A 23,967-nucleotide genomic window follows, 5' to 3' on the forward strand; every position below is an offset into this window, starting at 1 on the left:
CCCAAACAGGTTCTATGTCCAAGACTCTGGTCTGCACGTCCTGACGGAAGACAGTAGCCTTGAGCCATCCACGCCGCCTAAGGCACACGCCGTTGCCCAACTGGCGAAATCCAGTGTCAGCAATGTCCGTCGCAATGGCGTGGTCCGACGCCACCTCTCCTTCCTGCAAGATCTCTAGGGCATCCTTCCTCTTGTCCGGTAGGAAGTCCAGCAGGGGGGCCAGTTTGTACCACAACTCCCTGTCGTAGCAGGCTACGGCGTTGGCCGCCTTAATCGTCGTCGCTGCAGACGAGATGACCCTGCGTCCCATCGTATCCAATTTCTTTCCCTCGCCGTCCGGCGAGGAGGTAGACGTAGAGGCCGAGCCCCCCCCCCATCCCCCCCCCCCCGCTTTCTTCCTGGCCGCCGCGGAGACGACCGAAGGCACAAGGGGGCCGCGTCCAGGACCCGATACTTCTCGTACCGATCCCTTCTAGCCGGCATCGTGGATGGGTTCTTGAGGAGGGTGCGGCCCTCATCCCAAATATCATCCAGTAGAGGTACGGAGAGGACCGTCTTCCTCTTGGCCTCGCGCCGTTGATAAAGGAAAACTTCCTTCTCTTCCGGGCAGAGCTGTAAAAGCTCGGATTCCCTGGCGATCATGGAGTGAAACGATCCAATCTCGTCGGGCGGGGAAGCCCGGGTGGGAGGTGACGGCAGATCCTCGTAAACCTAGTCGTCCGTACCCGTCGCGGCCGTTGTCAGTCCCCATATCATCCCCGAGTCGTGGACGGGGAAGAGGGCTGAACAGGGTGGGATGGCTGAAAAGGAGGTGGAGGATGAATCCTTCTCTTAGGGGAGGGCTCCCAGAAGGGCCTGGCGCCGGGTCCCCCGTCGGGAGCGGTTCCTCCGCTGGTGGTAACGGCAGTCTCGTCCTTATCTCCGAGCATAAGGACTGTGTAGCCAACAAAATGGCCGCCGAGTTGTCTTGCGGCACTGGTTGAGGGGATTCCGACGGGCGGTCAGGGGCCCCATCGGCACCCTCGACGTTATTGTTGTCTCCCACGTCGGGGTCCCTCCCGACGGGCCGGTCTTCCACGCCAACACCGTGGCTTAAGACTTCGATCAGCTCTTCCTCAGTGGTTGAGGCCGAATCCACGATGACCTCCTGCCCCCCCCTTATTCTTCTCCGGAGGTTTCACGGCGATACTGTCGATGGGCATAAAAGAGGACTCCCTCCGCGGTGGCAGGGAGACTGAGCCCCGAGGTCACCACCACTGGTGTAGCCTCCACAGGCTGAGCCAGGGCCACCGCGACTGTCAGCGCTCCCGGTGCCAGCGAACTTGGCCTTGTGGTGGACCCCCGTCGCCGGGGCGTCCTCAAAGGTCTTAGAAGACCGCTCAGATTTCTTCTCGCCCGACGGGCTCTTCCCTTCCAGCCAGTTGGCGAGACGCTGATGGCGGTCCTTCATGGTCCGCTCCGACATATTGCCGCAAAAACGCACAGTCCTTCTCCACGTGCGTCTTGTCCTAATGTAGGCAGTACAGACAAAGGAGCGTTCGTCCTCCTTAAAGACATTCTGAAGCTGGGATCCAGGGCAGACCCTGAACAGCTTTCCAGGCGTCGAGCTTCCCTTCTCCTGGGCCATGTCTGAGATGGGCCTGAGAAACTTCTGGAGTCCTCCAAAAGCGTGGCTCGACGAAATCTTCACCCTTGAGGGGCATAGACGAATCCGACACGGGTCCCCGATGATCGGATGAAGAAACGGAGCTTGAGGCTCTTGACCGAAAAATCAAAGTTTTTGAGAAAAAAACGTGAAAAAAATAGCACGAACGCTCGAGAGCAATAGCACGAGAATCCCAACACTTGAACATGCGGTAAAAATCTGAAGATGGCTGCCAGAGGCGGGGCTTATGTAGAGGGCAGTCATTGGCTGTGGTCAGTATGACGCAGAGATCAGTGATTGGTTACTACTACGAAAGACAGATCAGAAACGTAACTGATACTGGTTTTTTCTTTACCGAGGATTCCCAGCCTGACGACGGGGAATATTCATGAGCATGTGAATCCATGCCAGACCCCATGCTGGAGAAGCCTGGGTACAGCCACTCCTAAATTACAGACCAATAACGACAGTCCCATTCCCCTTAAAAATCCTGGACAAAGCAGCTCACAATCAGATCCAATCTTACATAGAAGCTAACTCGATACTAGGTAAAAGACAATCTGGATTCCGTGCTGGGCACGGGACAGAATCTGCCTGATTAGACCTAAAAAAAATCAAATCTCACAGATCATGGACAAAGGCAAACCTGCACTGCTCCTCCTACTCTATCAGCTGCATTTCACCTGGTGGATCACCAAACACTTGCCTCCCACCTCACCCATGCAGCTCATTTCTCTAAACAAGCAGCATCCTGGATCACATCCTTCCTTGAAGATAGAGGCATGAAGGTCTACTCGGATACAGCAAACGCAGACCCTACCACCATCAACTGGTGTTCCCCAAGGATCCTGCATGGCCCCCACCCTCTATAACCTCTTTACAAAAAACCCTCTTCAACTTACTGGACTCCATGGGTGTAGCATATACCAACTATGCAGACAACTCAGTACTTATACCCCTACCTGGACTCTTACCACCAAGACGCCACAGCCCTTCACAACATCTATGCCACTATCCAAGCTTGGATGGCAATCAATGGCCTCTGTCTTAACGGGGAGAAGACCGAAATCCTCATCCTTGGCCTCCCTAACACAATAACGAAGCTAAGCCCCCAATACGCTAACGTCAACATAAACACTACCATCCCAGTATCATCCTCTCAAGACTCTAGGTGTTCACATTGATGCTAATCTATCAATGAACAAACAAGTTAGCGCCATAGCCTCTGCATCTGCCTTCAGCACCAAACTCAATGCCATTAAACTCTACCTATCCATACCCAACCGCCTTTCCATAGCTAGAGCAACTATAGCAGCCAAACTGGACTATTGCAACGCTCTTAGCTGGCACCTCTGCCAAGAGCATTCAAAGACTGCAAACTACACAAAACAATGCAATCAGAGCCACTATGAGCATCCCTAGAAGAGACCATATATCCCCATGCTAGACGTGAAGCACGTTGGCTCCAGGTCAAAGACTTTCACTCTGAAAATCCTTACCATCACTCACAGATGTATATACAAAACTGCCCCCAACATACCTATCTGAAGGACTATCCAGGACCACATCCACATGCCCCACCAGAGCTCAGTACACCAACCAACTACACAGACCACACAGAGCTACAGCTGGAGGTCTAGGCTTCTTTTACATTGCACCAAAACTATGGAACTCTCCAAGCCACCCTTAGAGCTGAAAATTCCATCTGTCTTCCGCAACAACCTCAAGGCCACGTTCCTCAACTAGCAGTGCCATCTCCCCTCCTGCCATCCTTTTTGTAATATACAAATGTATAAATTTACTGTGATATATATATGTAATGACTACGTAACTAAGATTTGTACCGTAACAAGTGCCACAATGTCCTCGTAAATACGAAAACAAATTCTGGAGCAGTCGCCATGTAGAGTAAGTCTTTCGTGCTTAGTCTGGCTGTCTTGCGGGGTTAGTCTGGGGTGAGTCAGGTTCGTCCAATAAAGACATGCGGGCTGCCTGGTGGTGACTAGTTGTGTCTGTTAAATATGTGGCTTAGATGATAGGTGTAGTTGGGGGTTATATGGCTAGGGCAACTCTAGCTATTCAGTTGGGTGAAGGAGTGGGTGTAGAAATCAGCCAGAGCAGGAGACAGGGTGTCAATGTGGACAGAGGTGAACCTGTTTTGACAAGACTTTCATAGATGTATCTAGAAAACTCGCCTGGGAAGAACACGGGAAGGCAGGGAGGAGAGGTATCCGAAGAAGGGCCAGAGGGAAAGGATGGAGTAGAGAAAGAGGACAAGATTCAGACAGAGCCTGTGCCTTTGGAGCAGGCCAGTTTGTCAAAGGATGTACCGGAAGCACGCCATTGCCTCTCCACTAACTTGCACTTGCGTTTAAGGGTGACATGGTAAGAGTCTTAACACGAGTTGCACTTGGCTTTGGGCTTCAAGCAGATACTCATGACAGGCCAAGAACAGAGTATCAGATATAGCAGAGTGGAGCATGGAAACGGATGCGTCAGCCGAGGAGAGCGGAGAGAGCACGAGCGATAAAGAGCCTACAGATGAGGCAATAGAAAGAGTAGGCCTACGTAGGAATGACAAAGCAGGAATCCACTCAGGGAAGATCAGGGCTACACCCCCTCCAGAACAGTTGGATCTTGGTACACAAGATCTTGTTGGCATCAGGAAGGAGCGGGTCAAAGCTTGTGAGCTGGCTGTGAACCATGAGACCGAGGTCAAGTTCCTCCTCGAGGCGACATTTCAGGAGTGTTTGAGCAAGAGTTTAGAGTGGCAATGTGGAGAAGGTTGCCGTCCTTGAGACTTCCGGGGATGGGGTACAAGGGAATAGTTTACCTGTAACTCCCATTTCTCCAGCATTGGTATCTTTCATGGATTCACATGCTTAGAATATTCCCGGTCAGGCTGGGAATCCTCGACGACGGGGAATATTCTAAGCATGTGAATCCATGAAAGATCCAATGCAGGAGAAATCAGAGGTACACCCTGCAGAGGTGGAGGAGGCAGAATAAGGAGATGGCAAGGCAGTCAAGGAGAGAGCAGGGGGTGGCGAGGAAGCAGTGGAGGGGCGAGGGGACAGCAGGGGAGAAGAAAGGGGATTGATGAGGTGTGGGAAGCGCCTCAAGAGAAGGTTGGGCTGGAGGGCCTTGGACCAAGACAGTACCATTCAAGTAAACAATAAGGACAAGAGTGGAAGGAGGCCCTCCCACCATTAATGGGAGAGGAAGAGCGAGCACAAACCATTGTAGAGTCCAAAAGTCTGGCAAGGGAAAGACAAAGGGGATGTCAACTATGCAGACTACACTCAAGATTCACAAGAAATCAACTCTAGGAGAATGCCTCAAAGAATGTGACTGGATGAACGCCAACAGCCTTAAAAAAAAACCAACCGGGGAAGAGAGAAATCATGATTATATCCAAAAATAAGAGAACACCTACATAGCCTGGCCGATAGAACTGGGAACTGAGCCCACACCATCCAATGTAGTGAAAAACCTGGGCGTACTAGTGGACAATGCACCAACCTCAGAACCACAAGTAAATGCAGATTCTTCCTCCTTCACTCAACTTTTTTTTTAACCTACCATTCCTACCCTTCACCCACAAAACACTGATTGCCGCCCTCATGTCAAGAATCGACTACACCAACAGCCTCTACCTCAGAATGTCGAAACAACTGCTGAAAAAATTACAACGCGTCCAAAACAGCAGCTAGACTCCTTCAACTATCCAGAAGAGATCAAATCACCAGTGCAAAAAAGCTACATTGGCTCTCAAACAATGTATTGCATGTGCATAATACACAGGGCCATTAGCGGTTAGGGAGCAGAATTCCTAAAAAAGAAAGTCACCATCTAAAAGCAGACAAGAAATAAGCCTGGAAGCAAAGCCATATAGCCCCAAAAAAAAAAAGGTGGGTTCCCCCTTCTTCCACCTGGTGACAAAAACATGGAACCACCTCCCGAAAGGCACAACTATTGACCTTAAACACTACCAAGCATCCCCCGACAAACAGGACTACAATAACCTTGTGTAAAACCCCACCCCCCAACCCAAAGCAATTGTACATTCACACTATGCAACAAATACCCCACGCTCATAAGACAACCATCCATCCAAACAAGCTAAGCCACCAGCCAAATATCACCACACTAAGAAACCAAAGCTAGTAAGTAGAACACCAAATGCAGTAGACTGACAATAACCAAGTGTACCGACTTCTGAGACAGATATGGTGACTCACTTGCACCAATACAGACTCATGGTAAGGACTGAACTGTACCATGTCTCACTAGACAGATCAAGGGATTATAAGCATAGTTCGCAACTAGACAAAACCGCAGGTGCCCATTTACAGATTCAGATGTAGGTGGTGGCCTGATAAACAGACTAATGCAACATATGGACAGAGGTGAGAGCCTTGTCATGCTGGAACTAGATCAATATAAGGATGACAATGTTGCGTAAGTCTTGACAGAATAAGTGCATTTTGCCAGACAATGCCAATAACTAACTATACTAAAACCTAACCCTCTTCTCACACCACTCAACCCCCTCAACTACAACCATACCTCTTAAAACTGCAGCAACCCACACACACTTCACCACATTGCAACAAACACCAGAGCCTTACACAACAGCACACGACAGTCCGACCGGATAAAACCCCAAAAGGCTCAGTGAACGTGTTAACCAAACAAGCTGCCAACAGCACATCATCTCTCCAAACTTTGCCCTAACCTACCCCCACCCCTTTCCCTTCAGATACGCCAGAGGACCACTACAGTGGTGATTATGTTAAAGGATATTTATACTGCGCACTATGTTTATGCAAGCAATTAAGCCTCGTCATCAGTCCCCCCAAAATAAACACCTTCATTAATCCCAAATCTCCCTCTAGGCTGTCCCCCCCGCCACCCATAACCCTCCTAACATTCCAATTTTAAATTGCAGAAAAATTGACAGTGTCAATGCAGTTGTTGGTGCCCAGTTGCCAGCCTTAGCCATAAATCCTGAAGTGCAAAAAGCCACCCAAAAGGCAAATTCTAAGGCCCAGAAGGATGGACATTCTAATGACAGGTGGGCCAAGATTCGAGTGAGCCATTCCACACCTACGACTGCTGTGCAATTAATTGTGAACAGCTGCTTCCAATGTGGGCTAAGCATTTTTTAAATTCAGATAAATCCCTGTATTTTTATTACAGAAACTTTTAAGTAAAATCTACTTTCCGATTGTAGAAATAAAGCGCTCTCTAAACAGTACCATTTCTTCTGTCCCAATGTATTTTGTTTTTTCAGTCACTAGAGATGTAATGAGATCAGTGACCAGCAGTCCCCGCACCTTATGAAATTTGGACAGAAAGGAGTGCTAGACTACTTTAAGAAGTCACTCATGTAAGAGCAAAGAATTGCTTTTGGCCTCTAATTTTGGTATACAAAGTTAAATATTGGGCTCACCACGACTGGAGACCCAATTTTGAAACGGATAGCTAAGTATTCATAAATTGCTAGCAATCCAAACCCCTGCTACCCTATCCCATTTGGAAGGGGCTATACGCCAGATATTGAAACAAACTGTTCACCTTCAATTCCGTGAAGTCCATGAGTCAGATTAACTCAATCACATCTAAAGTTCCCTTCACGAAAATCAGCAGGAGGGGTGTTGCATTATTGGGGCTAGAAAAGTGTTCCCTTAACTAACGATAATGATACAACATTCTGCATACTCACCCCGAATTCTGACCTAAACACCAATATTTCACTAAATCCAACATGAAACCAAAACGCAAGGACACAAAGGACTCGTGGACAATCATACCTCACCACAACATGGCGGCTACAAACCAAATATGTACGAAGGCTCTTGAATTTCCAAACTGAAGCTGCCAACAGCACAAAGCTCTCCATTTCAATACCCGCTAGAATCTCTCCCCCACCAACCCTCCTTCCATTACAGATCAGCCAGAGCACCAAGAGACCACAGCAGCGTGCAGTACAAGCATAACCTTTGCACTTATGACCAACCTTTGGATCAAGATCTAATTGTCACTTCCTATGGATAAGCATTCAATTACAACATCTAATGTTAATGTTTGCACTCCTTAATCCAAAATTGGCCCCAAAACATACAGAATCTACCAGGAAAGTAATCCCAGGTGATAATCTCAAATGTCCAATCCACCCATCTGAGATGGCTGATTTATATAAGGGACAAGAAATCAACCCAGATCTTACAGGATGGTACCCACCATGTTTTTTCCACAGTATGATTTTTTTGGGGATGGGGGGGGATGAGGGGTGAGGGAAGGTGTAAGACGCCCTCTCTTTGCAGGAGAATGCTACCTTAAAAAATATAAAGACTAGGATAACCCAGACAACTGGCGTTTCCAGCGACTAGTTACCAGAAGGCCCAACGTATCACCCTCCAGGCAGTGGCAGAAAAATAACCTTGGTGGTTCCAGGGCATGTCAGAATTTTGGTAGTCTCCCGCTGGCCCAGTTGAGGAACTTGCCACAAGGGAAGTCTTCCATTTCCAGTTGGAAAGTGAATGCCTTCCACTTCCAAGCGCTCCATTGTGTGTAATCTGACAATGCGGTGTTCCAACAAAATCTCAATTGGAGTTTCCCTATAAATACATCCAGACAATACTAAGAAGGCGCATGATCTTCAGATGCTCATAAGGAAGATCGTCTCCACATTGCAGAAACCAAGTAATTTCAGCATTTCCCCAACTGGCCAGTGAATGATTAGAATCCTCAAAGTCTCTTTGCAATGATGCACAATATATATTACATGTGCCAATGAAGAATCTTCATGCCCCATCATAGTGTTGCAAGACCTTGGCTTCCATCATTTGATTGCTTTAGGTTTAACTGTTTTCGGTATTCCCATAGATGAGGCATTGCATCACTGATGTACTGCCGTACTGCCTCTCCCCTCCCAGGAGCAGTTTAGTTCACAAATGCCTCAGTGTAAATGTTTTATGTAAAATGCTGAGAAATCCACGAGTTTATACGGTAATATGTAGTGCAATGCAGGAAAGTACCTTCATTTCAATTAAATCAGTAGAGCAAACCGAAAGTGACGAACACAAAATTCACCCAGAACCTCACCCTCCTTTAACCAGGGCTAGTAACAAATGGAAGAAAACAGAACAAAAGATTTAATGGAGTACTGTTGGTGGATGCAGTCTTAATAAGTAGAGTCAATTAGCTTTAGACACTAAAGCTTAAAATAAGAAGGGCCTTTCCCGCAGTTGGTTATGGAGTGAAGGACAAACATACCTACGGAACATGGCTTGATTTTAGTGAGCAACGCCCAATAGTGGTGGGCCTTTTTTCATATGCAGACATCTTGTTAAAGCTCTAGAATCCTTGCAACGGGTCTCATTCTGGCAACCTTCACCGTGATCATCCAGAATGCTGGACACCAATTACTCTGTAGTACTTGACAAGGTGCTAAACTACCAATTCTTACTGCTCCTTCCTATATCAGTCTCCACCCCATGTTCCAAAAACATTGTTGCCCTTTGATGCTCATACACCATCCTCCTGTAGCGCCTGAATCTGTCATCGATAACTAAATATTCAGATTGCTTTTGTGCCTACCCCTTGTGCCCCTTACTCAGCCCCTCAGAATGGGAGAGAAGCCAGCAAGAGGTGTGGCATCCTCCCTCATGGGGAAGAGAGTCCACAACAAAGGGGGGGAAGAGAGTCCACAACAAGGGGGGGGAAGAGAGACCACAACAAAGGGGGGGGAAGAGAGACCACAACAAAGGGGGGGGGAAGAGAGACCACAACAAGGGGGGGGAAGAGAGACCACAACAAAGGGGGGGGGGAAGAGAGACCACAACCAAGGGGGGGGGAAGAGAGACCACAACAAGGGGGGGGGAAGAGAGACCACAACAAGGGGGGGGGAAGAGAGACCACAACAAAGGGGGGGGAAGAGAGACCACAACAAAGGGGGGGAAGAGAGACCACAACAAAGGGGGGGGAAGAGAGACCACAACAAAGGGGGGGAAGAGAGTACCAAGCCGGGGGTAGCTTGCTGCTAAGCAGGACTAGAGCAATCTTGGAAATACAGTCCGCGGCCCTTTACCAAGATGACATTTAGGCTGCATATGGCCAAGCTTATTTTATTGTAGTTACTCATAGCAGTACTGTGTGCTCTTCACAGCCACCTCCAATTCTCCACCCCCTCCGCCCATCCTGAGAATGGGTTGTATTCACAGGGAACCATTGTGCAGACTTGCCACCCTGCCCTAGTTACATGGCTTACTCCCCAGAAAACAGGGACAATTTAATTGAAAATTATGTTGAACGTTTAAAAGAAACTTTATTTTATTTACAATACAAAGAAATGTAGACAGAAATAGAAATTTCACATTGGGTATTTACAGTTTTCAGAACCGAACAAGTAGAGACGAAAGTGCTAGAAGTTCACATTAAAAATGAGACGGACTGACATACAAAGACAACAATGACAGAACGCAACTAGAAGTTAAAACCTCCAGCATTAGTTTCTTCAATCTGGAAGGCATAGCCATCAGTGGTAATTTCTGGAGCAACACTTGCATCCTCTTCACCCTGGAGAAGAAAAAAAAAAGTCTAAGACAGACAAGCTAAGGAATTGCACATGTGGCCTAGCTGATGAAGTGGTAAAGTTCACCACCTCATGATTGAATGTGCTCTGCGTCCAGTGGAACTAGTTCGTGGTAACAGTTGCTGCTGTGACAAACCACAAAGCTGGTAAGCATAAATAAGCAGCAAGTGATCAGGATATTTTTTGCACAATTATGGGATCGCTGTAGCAGGAGGGATGGCATGGATTACATGTAGACGGTAGTACCATTAGAATACAAAACCAGAGATGGATGCGTTACATGTCAGCATGCAACTGACTACACAGCCGTTACATGCACTAGTTGCATTCAGTATAACAGCTTACCTCAGCAGAAAAATATTTTTCTATCAGGTTGGAGGAAGCTTTGTACACCATCTCATTCTCATGAGACTGCAGAGCCTCTATTCTGTCCAGGCCTCCACACTCTTCAATCATAATACACAGCTTCTCAGTCTCATCGAGTTTCTCAGCAGCCTGCAGTGAAATGAGAGTCAATGATTTGAATTTAACCAATCCTTTTAATAACCACACCAGAACATGTGGGTCATCAGTAGTAAGAGCACATTAATGTAAGTTGTAACCAGAAAACAAGAATACCACCAATATAAATTGCTTCTGCTCAGTGGAAAAGCAACACTTACCAAGAAAATGTTCGTTATGGCATCAAGGATGACTAGAACGATCTTGCTGTCTTTTGCAGATAAAAGGTTAATCAAGGGTTCAATAACGCCAACCTGTACAAGGTACACCACCTGGTTGATGTTACCCCCACTTGTGTAGTTGGTCACGGCCCACACAGCTTCCTTTTGAGTTTTGAAGTCACCCTTGAAAAAAACAAAAAGGTAGAAAGTCATGGTTGGAAGAAAAAAAAAAAATGACTCAGACGTACAGCAGTCGATGGACATATTCCATATCGCCAATCATTGTGGCACTGACACTGGTATGTGGACGGGTCACAGACTACCATGCAAACTTACCATTTCCACCCTGAAGAGTAAGCTGGGTAAAAAGACGAAAAGGTGAAATTGGGTTTATGGTGATTCCAATACTCTGCCTCCACTACAGGAAATGTATCAATACGCTGACAGGGCTCTATTTGCGTCACTAACCACTATACAGAGATCGCTAGCTTGTCCAGCTCAAATAATGTTAGATTATGAGGCAGACTACAATTTAAATAGTGATGAAGCTCTAACATGTCATGCCCATCAGCTTTCTGCTGGGAAGTGTATGCCACCACCCGACCCCCAAACTCTAAGGGTCTTGTAGGTGAAGGAATTACCCAAAAATCTGTGATGAAGAGGGAGCAGAGTGAACTGGGGAACCAAAACCAAACATGATCATGAACTGGTACAAAAGGACAAAACAACTGCATTGTTACAATCAAGAAAACAGAACAGCAAAAAGCCATGCCACCCCACGCAAGCAAGCATGAGAACGACAAGGATGTCAGGAATTGGTGCTCAAGACCAAACAAGTCAAACTCCTGGCAGAAAAGGAGACCGAGATGCAAGTTAATTGGTGCAAGGGATGCAAGTTAATTGGTGCAAGGGATCACTATCAGAATCAATTGGAAACTGCACACAATCTTTTGCAAACGTTTAATCAAGAAGGGGGCGGGTGGCGAGTATTCACACACAAAACTCACCTTTTGCAAAATGCTCACAAGACATGGAATGATCCCATGATCTACAACTTGCTGGATCTGGTCCTGGCGGCCAGCAGTGATGTTGGACAGAGTCCATGCAGCTTCTTTCTGGATATTATTTTTGTGATGGGAGAGTAGACTTGGGAAGACAGCCAGAGCTCCAGCTTCAAGCACGGCTTGGGTCTGTTCATCTGTGCCAGTGACTATGTTGCCAATTGCTCTCAAAGATGGAGTCTAAAAGTACAAGAAAACAAGATCACCTATCCATGAACATAAGTTAAACCACATTCCAGTTAGTCAAATTGGTAGTCATAAAAGGAACTAGCAGAGCAACTATCCATGTTATCTACCCCCCCCCCCCGTTTTAGTGGCATTCAAATACTATAACATTTCCTCCCATTAATCTGCCCTCTGATGCCAAATAATTATCTAACTTTGTACTGGAAGCCATTTGCCCCCCCCCTCCTCCCCTTTTAAGAAAAGCACCCTCCAGCAGTGTAATATCACCTTGCAGCCTGCTAAATAAAGCGAGCAAACCCCTTACCTCGCCACTTTCGGAAGCAGCATGCATTACCTCCTTCCCCACGCTAGGTTAACAGATTACAGCAATGGAATGGCCATTGACAAGCTCCACTCGGGTGGTCAGTGCACTTGTAATCCAATCAGCACCCTAAAACACTGTAGAATGGCTTAGTTCCTTTCACTTGGTTGGATAGAACAGTGTCCATTCAGCTTCTTCCAATCAACCCCTTCCTTCAACTTCTTGACCTGATCCACCACTAATCAACTTTAATCTAGTCGGCTACCCATTTAGCTGATTCTATAAATTCTAGAATAACCAGGCACTCACCCTGAAGCCTCAAGATAGTGCTTCATTGTAGGGTGGGGCACAGTGAAACACCCTGGCCACAACCCAAAGTCATCCTCCAGTCAAGAACCTACACTCCTACCCCGCCTTCCCACCAGCAGGACTTCAAATTTGGGGCACATTAATCCCAGAGTCCTCCCATGAAAACGCTCTACAAAAAACTCCAATGCCTGCATACTCAAACCTCTACGAACACTCACTGTGCAACACCCAACAGGAAACCATACACACCACATTACCAAAACTAAAACTGGCATAGTGGCTGGGATTTTCCACCCTCTCCTCCATCCCACTATCGCCTCCCAACCTGCCTTCCTTTTCAGAACACCCGCAGACGATGAAAATGGCAGTGGTGCACAAGTTACTGATCTATGCTACCACATACTGCATATGTAAGATCACAGTGCAACACATCTCCCAACGCCGCCAACCCGAGAAAAGTTGGATTCACAAGGATCTGCAAATCCTTTTAGAAGCATCCATATGAGTTCAGACTCCAACCTGGTACGATCTAAAAAGGTGCACACAAATCTGAGCTGAAGCATGGCCAGTAAAACCTTAATCCAAAAGCCACAGTGGTTGCCAGGTAAGGTTTCAGACGTGGTTAAAATGACACCGCAGTCAAGTTCCTGAATCTCAGGAAGGAACTCTCAAACTGACAAGAAACCTACTTGCCATCAGCCAGCGTTGCCCATTGCATGATCAAAAGTTGCATCATCACTACAATTCATCATGTTCTTTTTTGCCTTCACCCCCTCCTCCGCCAAGATGAGCTCTCGATTATGGTGACGAAGATGGCCTCTTACACAGAGCCCTTGAACCCCAACAGGTGAGTTAGTTCAGACGAGATCTCCCTTAAAACCAAACATTAAGGCAGCAATGGGGACTCGTGGCAGGTGAAAATAGAGAAAAGCAATCAGATGTGCGACAGCTTCCTATAGCAAGTATGTACTGAGACCATTACCCAAAGAGGACCAATTGCAGTTACTCCGTGGCATTTTCCTTTCCACGTTACGCAATCACCGTTGCCAATAGTTGAGAACATATAGGTGCATCCACAGATACCATTGGAGGAGTCCTGCAGCAAACAGCTAAGCCATACAAGCCAAAGATCATACACCACACCAAACTCTTCCCAACAAACTCACTGGGGACACAAAGCACACCAATGTGCTCCCTTGGAACCCTACTGTGATGGGAAGTCACAGGGAAATATGCATTTAGTTACCATGTTGCCCTCCTCCCCTTTAAGATCAAACCAGCTCCTTAGGGATTACTACACATCCGCGATCATTGCAAAGTATTCACTCTAGCTTTACCCACTGTTCAACGATCTGTAAAACTGAACCAATCTAGTTCGGCAACACTGGCCACACCTGCAACCCACCATCATCCTCCAAGTCTCGTTGATACCAGATTCCTTTGACACCACATCTTCCCCAGTGATACTTGCACCTTGGCTTCAGGGCAGGGACTTGGGCAGGGACTTAACTGCATTCCCAACGCGATTGTAATGAAGGGGAGGTTCTGCAATTCCACCCATATACAGTTAGGGTAGAGACAGTACCCCAGCCAAGGCTCTCAATTTGTAACGTTGGACAAGCAGCGAATCCCAAGGTGATGCAGGCTGGTTTAAGTACAGTGAATCCCAAGTGCCCACAAAGAAATGCCCACACACTAGGTTATGTGCCAACAGTATCATAAAATAGGGTGCAGGTAAATATATACATTCTTACTCAGGCAACACTATCCTAATATACACTGGATCCCATAATATACTTACAGCTGAATAATTAAAGCATGAGAATTCCAAACAATGCGTAAGCTCATAGGGTAGGCAGGCATGTTAGATTAGGAACGTTGGCAGAATGCCTTCTGTACTGTGAGAATTCCTACATGAGCAACCTGTAAGGAAAAGTTATGGTGCACTTCGTAATGTATGTTACAGCCCAGTTCAGATATGTTCAATATTGTTCTGCTTCTACTAAAACATCCCACTACCCCAAAGTACCTGGGAAGCTACAGGAGACCAGGGCCCAAGACGAATCTGTGACCCCTGGATGAATCCAGAGGACGGAAGACGTCCTCACAGTAATGGAGCCTTGGCTTTACTCAACGAGACCCTTAGAGGATGGACCATCCCCAACAGACTTGGGAGTCACTGGGATGTCAATAAGAGACGAGCGGAGTTGCGGTTGAGAGATCATTACATGATGTCCCACAAAGGTGAAACTTGCTGTAACAGACAGACAAGGCCTGGCTGAAGAGAAGACCTCTTGGTGGCCTTGGAAGAGTTTGTGGCAGCGGGTGCATTGTCGGAAGGGGCGCGGTTTACCACCTTTTGGTTCTGCAGCTGCAACAAAGACCCCAGGATGGCTTCTTGACATGATCACCAGACTGCGAACCATCACCAAGGGAGGACACTGGAAAAAAATATTCGGATTCTGGTGGCAGGAAACCCACCAGTGGACACTGCACTGCAAGCAGCGACCCTTGGACTTCAGCGACCCTTGGACTTCTCTGGCATGGACAATGTCATGACAGGGATGCCCCTTGAAGGATCCTTCAAAGATTAACAGCTCTGTTGTCAAGCAGCACTATGCTAGGGTACCCCCTATTCTGGCCGATACACAGCAACATGGCTACCAGCCAGCACAGACACTTCTCTGAACGCTTGGCAACACGATTCCAGAGGTCAGGCACTCTTCTGGGCCCACAAAGACCCCCTTCTCCAGACGGTAGGTGCACAGGACACTAGCAGTTGCACAATGTTACCTTGTGGCTACAAGAAGAGGTTGCCTATCCAGGTCACCTCTGTCTTTCAATCAGCATGGCAGTTTTCGGATTTCATGGAGAAATGCAGATAGACACTTCTTCCTCCAACTGGATTCCAAGATGCAAGCTTAAGAGGACTTAAACTTCAGGCAAGTGTGAAGGCCTGTTATAACGCGGGATGAACCAGGCTCAGCCAGTCAATCACTGCCAAGTGCATTCATGCAGGCAGCACCCAATCAGGCTCACGGGCATTCAAGCTGTTAACCAGAAACCCAAACCACAGCATGTGGGTCAGGGCTGCACCCCAGCCTTCACGCACCACACTGCATTAGAGTCAGTCAGGGCTGGCTCAGGCATTGTGCGTCACAACCAAAAGAAACAATGCATATCAACTTCACTCCATTTGCAGCCCCTGGAATGGGCCAGCCAGTCAGCCCCAGAGCCAAACATGGTCATTCCACCACCAAACAGCCATTCAGGGGTACCAGTGGCCATCGCGCCTTTGTGTAGGAAGACATCCTATGGCAGGGCCTGAGTATCCACCTATATCCAGTCACATCAGCATGTAGCTACCACCAGTGCACACCCTCTGGGCACGTGCACAAACCACCCATGTGAAGCCTTAAGAGAATCACATGGGTCCATCTAGCAAGAACAAAATGAAGAGCTGCACTGCCAGTGGTCATAACTGCACTTTGTGCAGAAAACATGCATAGCACAGATGCATAGGACAAGGAGGCCAAGTCCCTCGAAATGTCCAGCAGTTAACATACAGAATGCATAGCCACCTAAATTAAATCACTACAAGGCACTCACCATTTGTCATATGCTGGTATTCCAATCATTCCATGGGCAAATGACCCATTTTAGAAATATCACGAGATTAGCCCTCTTCCCCACGCACTACACTTGCTTCTAAACCAACTGACTACATGATCCCCTGCCACAAAACGGAAGATATTCCAACAATGACCAACATACAAATCGCCTTGCTGGTACCCACGACCCTGCGCCCTTAATCCCATAACTATTCTCATCAGTGGATATTTGCTCGTGTGATCCCCCCCACCAACAAAAAAAGGAATTGTTAACAGAAGTACATACAACACCCAGCAAAGTGACGTTCAGCCAGCAAAGTGACGTTCAGCTATATGTACAGCTGATATTCTTGCTGAAGCGCTTCATTTTTCAATTAACAAGTGTGTGGAGAAAGTGAAGGTTAGATGGTGCTCTTGCCAGGAACAGTGCATAACCAGAATGAAACAGATACCAATGGGCAGACCACTGCCCTCAAACCTCTTAAATAAAGCTTACCATAATAGCAAGGTCCCCACATGCCAGGAGCTTCACCAGTCGTGGCACTAGTCCAGTTTTAACCACAACTTCTATCCGCTCATTGGGTCCATCAGTGAGGTAAGAAACAGCCCAGCAGGTGTCTGCCAGAACCTCCTTATCATCATGATGAAGCAACCGAACAAGAGTTGGCAGTATCTGCTGGATGGCTTCTAGAGGTGGAGCTGGATTCTTATTGCGGCAGAGGTTTGACAAAGTCCAAGTAATGTTCCTTAAGTAGCCAGACTAAAGAGGAAAAACAAGGACTTCAAATCAGACTGGATCTAAGAACTGGACAAGTCCAAAGAACGTGAGCAAGTACAGCTAATAATCAGTTTGCCAGAGTATAATATCTCAAAGCCATAACACCAATTGTTGGTTTTAAGGGGGTGGGGGGGCAAAGATTTGTGTATGGCCATTTCCTAACAAAATGCTGCGAGTCAAACCATTTGCGCAAACACTTACCGCAAAGGAAGACAGGTCAGGCACAGCAAGTAAAGCAAGGAGCGGATCAACTGCTCCGTATTTAATAACCAAGTCCCTGTATGAAGAGCCATCACCTAGAAGAAAACAAATAGGGTGAATTTCCCCAACCACTGAACACGTTCACCATTACATGTGGATCATCAGCATTCCTTTTTGTACAAAGTATGTAATTATACTCCTGTGGGGCCATGCCCCAGAAGCCATTCGAAAGTGAACAAGTGAAAATGTAGGAATAGCAATGGGAAGATGACCAACAGTACCACTAAATGGTTGAAAAACATGCAACAGGTTAAATGCCATGCTGCCTGCCCTCCAACCAGGTCAAACATTTGAAAACACATTACCTGCAATATTTCCTAGAGCCCACACAGCTTGCTCACTTATGTGAGTGTGTGGTGAAGCCAAGAGGGAAATGAATGCAGGAATACCACCACCTTCTACTACAGCTCGGGTCTGATCCGACGTGCCAGAAGCAATGTTCGTCAAAGCCCAGGAGGCTTCAAATTGGATAGGGCTGCAGTCTGTACAACCCAAGAAGGCAACAAACTTTGGAATCAAACCCGCACGAATAATGCCATCAATTGGTGGTTGCTTCTCTCTGGACAGCAGTTTCCTGTGGATAGCAAAAAATATATAGGTTTACATGCAAGATCGCACAGCATTTAAAGCAGAACAAAAAACAAAACCAACCTGATCAAAGCACTTGTCGAGGTTACCCAATGTACTATAAAAATCGAAGTACCTTTCCATGCCAGTGCATTCGTTCTGCGGCTACTCTACGCAGGGTCCAGGAGAGATGTGAAAGCTAGCTCATGCAATAGGGGATTGGCGTTAAGATTGTGAAGATACCAATTGCTGAAATTGTACTCCATGCGAGTAGTGTATGCCTGACCTGAAGATTTTCCATGGACGGATGTTTCATTTGCAGACATGGTGCCTATCAGAATATATTGCATGCTAGCCAAAGTTCAGTACAGGTGACAATGGTAGTACGTCAAACATCTGGGGTGGATGCAAACGCCTAGTAACTAGTGGGGGAAAGTGTGAGGTTAAAAGCTTTAAAATATATATATATAAATAAATTGGACTTAACAATGCTAAGAAGTTTAGAGCCGGCGATAAGTGTTCATTAAGTGCTCGCAATTTTTGGTTAGGTTTCTGTAAAAACCACCCACTTTTAATGTTGTGAGCCTTAACACCCAGTGAGTCATGCTATACAGGTACACAGGTATGGGGAAACACACTTTAGGCTTGCCTACAAAATGTTCACAGGTGGTACATATACAGCGAGGATTTGGCATGGGCAAAGATTGATTGTAGTCCCAGTGAACAGGGCAGTCCAGGCGCAGGCAGTCATGCAACCTAGGATAGGGTCAGTGGGCCCCAGAGAGCAGCAGTCAGGTTTCAAGAGGCCCATCCTCTGGGTTGACAGGGGACAGCGAGCTCCCAGACGTTTCCAGCAATTAGGTATAATGAACCTGTGTAACGCTGCAGTCCAAACTAAGTAAGCAGGCAACAACTCTAACCCTGGAGAAGTGCAGCATGGGGGCGCCAGACTGGGGATGGTGGTAAAGCACCTGGGTCAAGTCATTAAGGCAGAGGTCTGAAACATGGTTCTGTTTAGAACCACAGTGCTTGGCTTCAAACTCTTAGATCTTGTGATGTACCATCTCAAATGGCTCCAGCTATACATGTCAAGGGCTAACCCAGCACAGTCATGTGAGGTAACTGTCCAGAAGTCCTTAAAGAAGCAGCCGTTTTACGGATAAGCTAATAAAGGGCAGTATCGCCAAAGGTTACGGCAACCATCACGTTCAGTACACACCAGTAAAAGTAACTTGCATGTTAAGGTAAGGTCAAAAGCATTCCGTGGGGCACTCCTGAAGGTGGCTCGTTGTTTTACACCACCAATGAAAGGTAAATGTCTCTGCATGGTTAGCCATATGTGCCGAGCAGTGACCCAATACGAAGCAGAAAGTGCCTCAAACAAGGGATTCCATTGTAGCCAGAGAACTGGTGGAGAATAAATGTGCCTCATCCCATGATGCCAGTGGACCACCTACCTGGCAGCTTGAGTAGCTTGAAGCTGGATTTCCAGGTTAGTGCCATTCACACCCTTCACAATTTCTTCAACCGTCCATGGAACTGCAACCTAAAAGATAAAGTAGGTCACAAACTTACATGACATTTGTCCAGAAATGGGACCAAAGGACACAAAACCCAAATCCAATTATAGTAATGAAGGAAGCATTCTTGAACACAGCTACAAACCCTGGCACTGCTTTTGCAACCCCTGGTCAAGGACTGCAGAGGCAGTGTGAAAACTAAATGAGGCATCAATTCAAAAAGCACTGAAATGTGGCTACTGTACTATACACGCAGCTGGAGAACAGTATGTAGGCAAGGCAGGGCTGCTTATTTAGAGTCAATGTGGGTTTCTGAGGCTTTGTGTTATTACTACCATATGTTCTACGTATCTCTATGTCCCGACTGCCTGCTTCCAAATCACGGTAAAAATAGGTGCCATATCTATGAAGTTAAAGGGCCGAACAAACCCTTCTGAAACATGAACCCGGAAAGTGAAGGCAGGCACTGGTCATTGAGCTTTCAACTCGCTGACCTAGCCAATTGTAGCACGGCATTATGTAACCAATTTCACACGTTGTCATATATACCATCCACCTTCTCCTGCCCCCTCCAGTACTTCTGCTTACTATTTATCAAGCAGAGGCATGAAATATTTCTCCTGCGCCTTTGCACTATAAGTCATCAAGAATGCAACCCCCAGAGCAAATGCATTACCAAATCGTGGGTCATGCAGATTTAATGAGATGTGGCTAGTAGGATCTCAGTTTTTGAATACTAGAATGGTCAACAACAAAAAAAAAAAAATCGTTACCATAGTGTTATTGCGCTTTCGCCACAGCACTGAACATAAGCAATGGATAATTACTACCAATTGTTAATCCAAGCATATGCTCAGATACTCAAAAACGCTGTAGTGAAAGTAGTAAACCTCATTGAAAAAAAGAATAAAAAATTAGGGGAAGAAAAGATCACCTTCTCCCACAAGGACATGAAAGAGTATGCACTATTGCACTAATCATGGGGGCTTCTATGCATTCAGATAGTCCTATGGATAAGGGATGCATCAGCCACTTGCACTCCTACAAAAATGACAGATACTCACACCCCCGATTAAAAAAAATCTGCAACCCGGCCTTCACACTCCATGCCTTTGGTTGGTCCAGTAGTGTACACAAGCTACTATTTTAATTCCCAGATTGAAAGTAATCATGTGATTAACTAGGTGCAAAGAAACCAAAACCATTTTATTTGTTCCGAATCATTGGGAATAAAATTGCATTTGTACTACCAAAAAAAAAATTAAAAAATAAAGTACTCATAACTTTAAAACACTCCTACTACCCACTTCGTGTATTCATCTAATTTGTAAAACAGCTTCCGCCATAGGTATGATCCCAACGCACTGTAGAGGGACCGATAGAGGTGGTGCTAGGTCGATTGTGAGCAAAATGGCCATTAAAGGGTTATGAGGGCTGGCCAGATCACCGCTACCCACCCATGTCCAATTGGCAGGTGTATGGGGGGGGGGGGAGGGGGAAGAGGTACACCAGAGAAGGGGGATGTAAAAGCGTAGATCATTAAGTGAAGTTAGTTAGATTTTTAAGGTAGGTACTTTCTTGTGGCAGCGGTGCTGTGCAAAGTTGCGCACACTAACACCGCCAATCACTTCAGATGAGCTTTTACACGTCATGTGATATTTCATGTTATGACAGTAACGGTATGGTCATGCGACATCACTTCCTGTGATGTTACACCAAAAACCCTCCATTTGCATTTTGATGAATAGGCACCCCTGTAGCATGGGATCATCATGGATAGTCAACAGGTGGGGTAATTAATCAAGACACCTAAAAATGTGTCCCTCGTATCCCACCTCCCTTCTAGCAGTACGCCAATGCAGGCTTATACCCAACAGCCAAAACTAAAACTTTCTAGACATAGGAAGAAAAGAAACATTCAAGGGCTGTGTCAGACTGGGGGAGTGACTATAGCAGAAATGTACTATTGCACAGTTCTAGCCTCTACATCGATAATTGTCATGTCTAATTCGGAAATGAAATGTATCCATTTAAGGAGCCATTATTCAAGGACGTTCGTCTTAAGAGTAACGGTGCGTTGTCATTTTCATACACTAAAACACAGCAACACTTTGTTGGTCTGTAGTTGGGGTATATATCATAGGGTCATCTCCAGTAGCCCCTCACCTGTCCGTTCTGGTTCTTCTCCTGTAGAGGGGAGAGGGGCTCGTCGGGGAAGCTGCTCACGTTCCTCCTCTTGAGCATCTGATCGTCCTTCTTTGCTTTCCTGATCTCTACATTGACCTCAATGCGCCTTCGTCTCATCTCCTGCAACAAAAACCAGCAGTGAGTTCACCGCATGCAACCGACCACGCACACGCACACGGCGGCTGACCGGACAGCACATCACCGAGCGACCCCAGGAAAGAGATATCCTTACTGAAGTGTCTTTGCCCTTGTTCTTGAAACGATTCAGGCGCATGGCGCTGGAGTTCTCGTTGGTTGTAGACATGGTGGCAGGCAAACGAAGATGTAAACTGCGAAAGAAAAGTTACACACAAAGGTTGGCTGCCGAGTATATTAGTTTCCCGACATATTTAAATGAACAGTGTAATTAGTGTTTTAACTAAGGCATCTAGTCAGAATGTTGACGGTTTAAATGTAATCTCTTACGATTTTAAGACCCATAATCCCGAAGACGTTGCTGCCCCTTTAAATCTCGCCAAACTAAAGACCACCGGGCAGAAAACATGGTCGCTGAGCTAGACCCGTCATGCAATGCAAACGGCATGGTTTCAATCCTGCGTGGCCTCATTTGCCACCCCACCCCTTACACATTGGAGCGCAGAATCCCATACCTAGGAGATGCATCCTAACCTACAATTCTACTTATTCACACAGGGACATTTCAGAGGAGTAACATAATAAAATGGTTCATTAAAACCGACGCCTAGCAAAATACTAAGATGAAAAACCAACGACTACTCCAATAGCGCCCTTCTTAATCAAGTGGTAAAGATAATCGGAAGTTAAGCACTTTCAAAGACGCTAAAGTCTTGCGTTTAAAGCGCCCGAATCCACAAAAATAAACTCAAGTTCAACACGCTAAAATAAAGGATAAACGGGGTCTTTACGTGTGCTTATTTGTTAAGTTAAAATTACACAAGCGTCTCTAGACGTTTAAGACTGGTCCCTTTAACTAAGCCCTCGTGCGCTATACCTGTGCGTGCGTACTCCTCGGCAGCCAAGAAGAACTCTGCCCAGCCGGCTTCCGATGGCATTTAAATCACCCGCCTCGGAGCCCTGCCATTGGTCTGTTCGAGCAAAAGCAACACGGCCATTGGTTCTTTTAAAACATGCCCAAGGATGCAGAGAGGCAGGGTCGCCTCGGCAACACCCAGAGTGTACGTCAAAAGTCGCATGTTCAGTCCACGGCCTGCCATTTTGGGCGTGGTCAAGTTATGAGGCCCTGAGAGCGCGCATGGGCTACCTAGGAGGGTGGGCCACGTTCGGATTTGCGGGGGCCATCTTGGAATGAAATATTCCCAGCACAAAACCAAGGGAATTACTGACATCTGTTGGGTTAAACGACTTCACTTTTTTCATATTAAAATGTATACATGTCCCAACACCTTCCAATATACTTTAGTTGCTAAAATAATGTGCAATTTCATTGCTGAAAAATAACCGCACATTAATTTTCCAAGGATTTATTAAGTATGTTCGATATTCGTTTAAAATGTGAAGTGTGTTCTACGTTACAATTGCATTGGGTACTCCCCTTAAAGATGTCCACCACGTCTACGTGTATCTGCCTTTCAACCGTAGTATTTTCAAATCCAATGCCACTGTCACGATTCAGTGTGAAGACCAAAGGCTTCTTAATATGCATTACCTTCACGTCCTTCTTCCTCTTACCTTCACTTCCCTCTTCCTCGTCCGAGTGCTTACCTATGAGGACCCGCCTCCGCCACAGGAACCCTTTTTCTTCTCTCTCCTGGAGGTATATAACTCCTACTTACCCACAATCTAAGAAATTCCCTGACTTCCAGACATGAACCGGACCGCTTCCTGGCCTCCCCGTAGTTACCAACATGACCCACGTTACGTTCTAGCTCCGCGCGCAGCTCCGGCCGGAGCGAAATGAAACACGCCACACGTTTTTAGAGTCTTGGCCCGGAACTGCCTACCATGCGCGGGGGCGGGGCTTTTATTGAGACGCCCTGCGTCACCGCATCTATACAGATTCAGACCTTTCCTGGCTGTTTGGGTTTCTTTGTGACCACCATCGGGGAAACCCATGGTGTCAGCCCTGTTACCTCTTCTATAATGCCAGCTTCTTCCAATGCTTTGAGTTCTATCTCCACCTGTTCACGCATGTGGAATGGGGTCCTCTGGTGTCTGACGGCCTTTGGCTGGACCGCCTTATCAATATGGAGCTTGATCGTCTTTTCTTTCAAACACCCAATCCCGTTTTGCAGGTTGGGA

At 46.6% G+C, this 23,967-nt stretch overlaps 1 protein-coding gene across 2 annotated transcripts; it reads right to left on the reverse strand.

Moving 5' to 3' along the window:
• Positions 1-9,952: 9,952 nt before the first annotated feature.
• On the reverse strand, positions 9,953-22,828 carry KPNA2 (karyopherin subunit alpha 2). 2 transcript variants are annotated; one of them, XM_069655019.1, is made up of 11 exons: positions 22,700-22,828; positions 21,920-22,016; positions 21,667-21,807; positions 19,438-19,526; positions 17,719-17,987; positions 17,354-17,448; positions 16,871-17,134; positions 11,914-12,147; positions 10,907-11,089; positions 10,590-10,739; positions 9,953-10,228 (listed from the first exon to the last, which is right to left on the reverse strand). In XM_069655019.1, exons 2-11 carry the CDS (start codon positions 21,989-21,991, stop codon positions 10,136-10,138), a joined length of 1,590 nt encoding a protein of 529 aa, XP_069511120.1. In that variant the 5' UTR covers positions 21,992-22,016; positions 22,700-22,828; the 3' UTR covers positions 9,953-10,135. The 2 variants fall into 2 exon arrangements, with proteins under 2 accessions (XP_069511120.1, XP_069511121.1); XM_069655020.1 differs by lacking the exon at positions 22,700-22,828 and adding an exon at positions 22,153-22,203.
• Positions 22,829-23,967: the final 1,139 nt, after the last annotated feature.

This window comes from Ambystoma mexicanum, chromosome 3q (genome assembly GCF_040938575.1).
Source record: "Ambystoma mexicanum isolate Mex_15411 chromosome 3q, UKY_AmexF1_1, whole genome shotgun sequence".
In the NCBI taxonomy this organism is placed as follows: Eukaryota; Metazoa; Chordata; class Amphibia; order Caudata; family Ambystomatidae; genus Ambystoma; species Ambystoma mexicanum.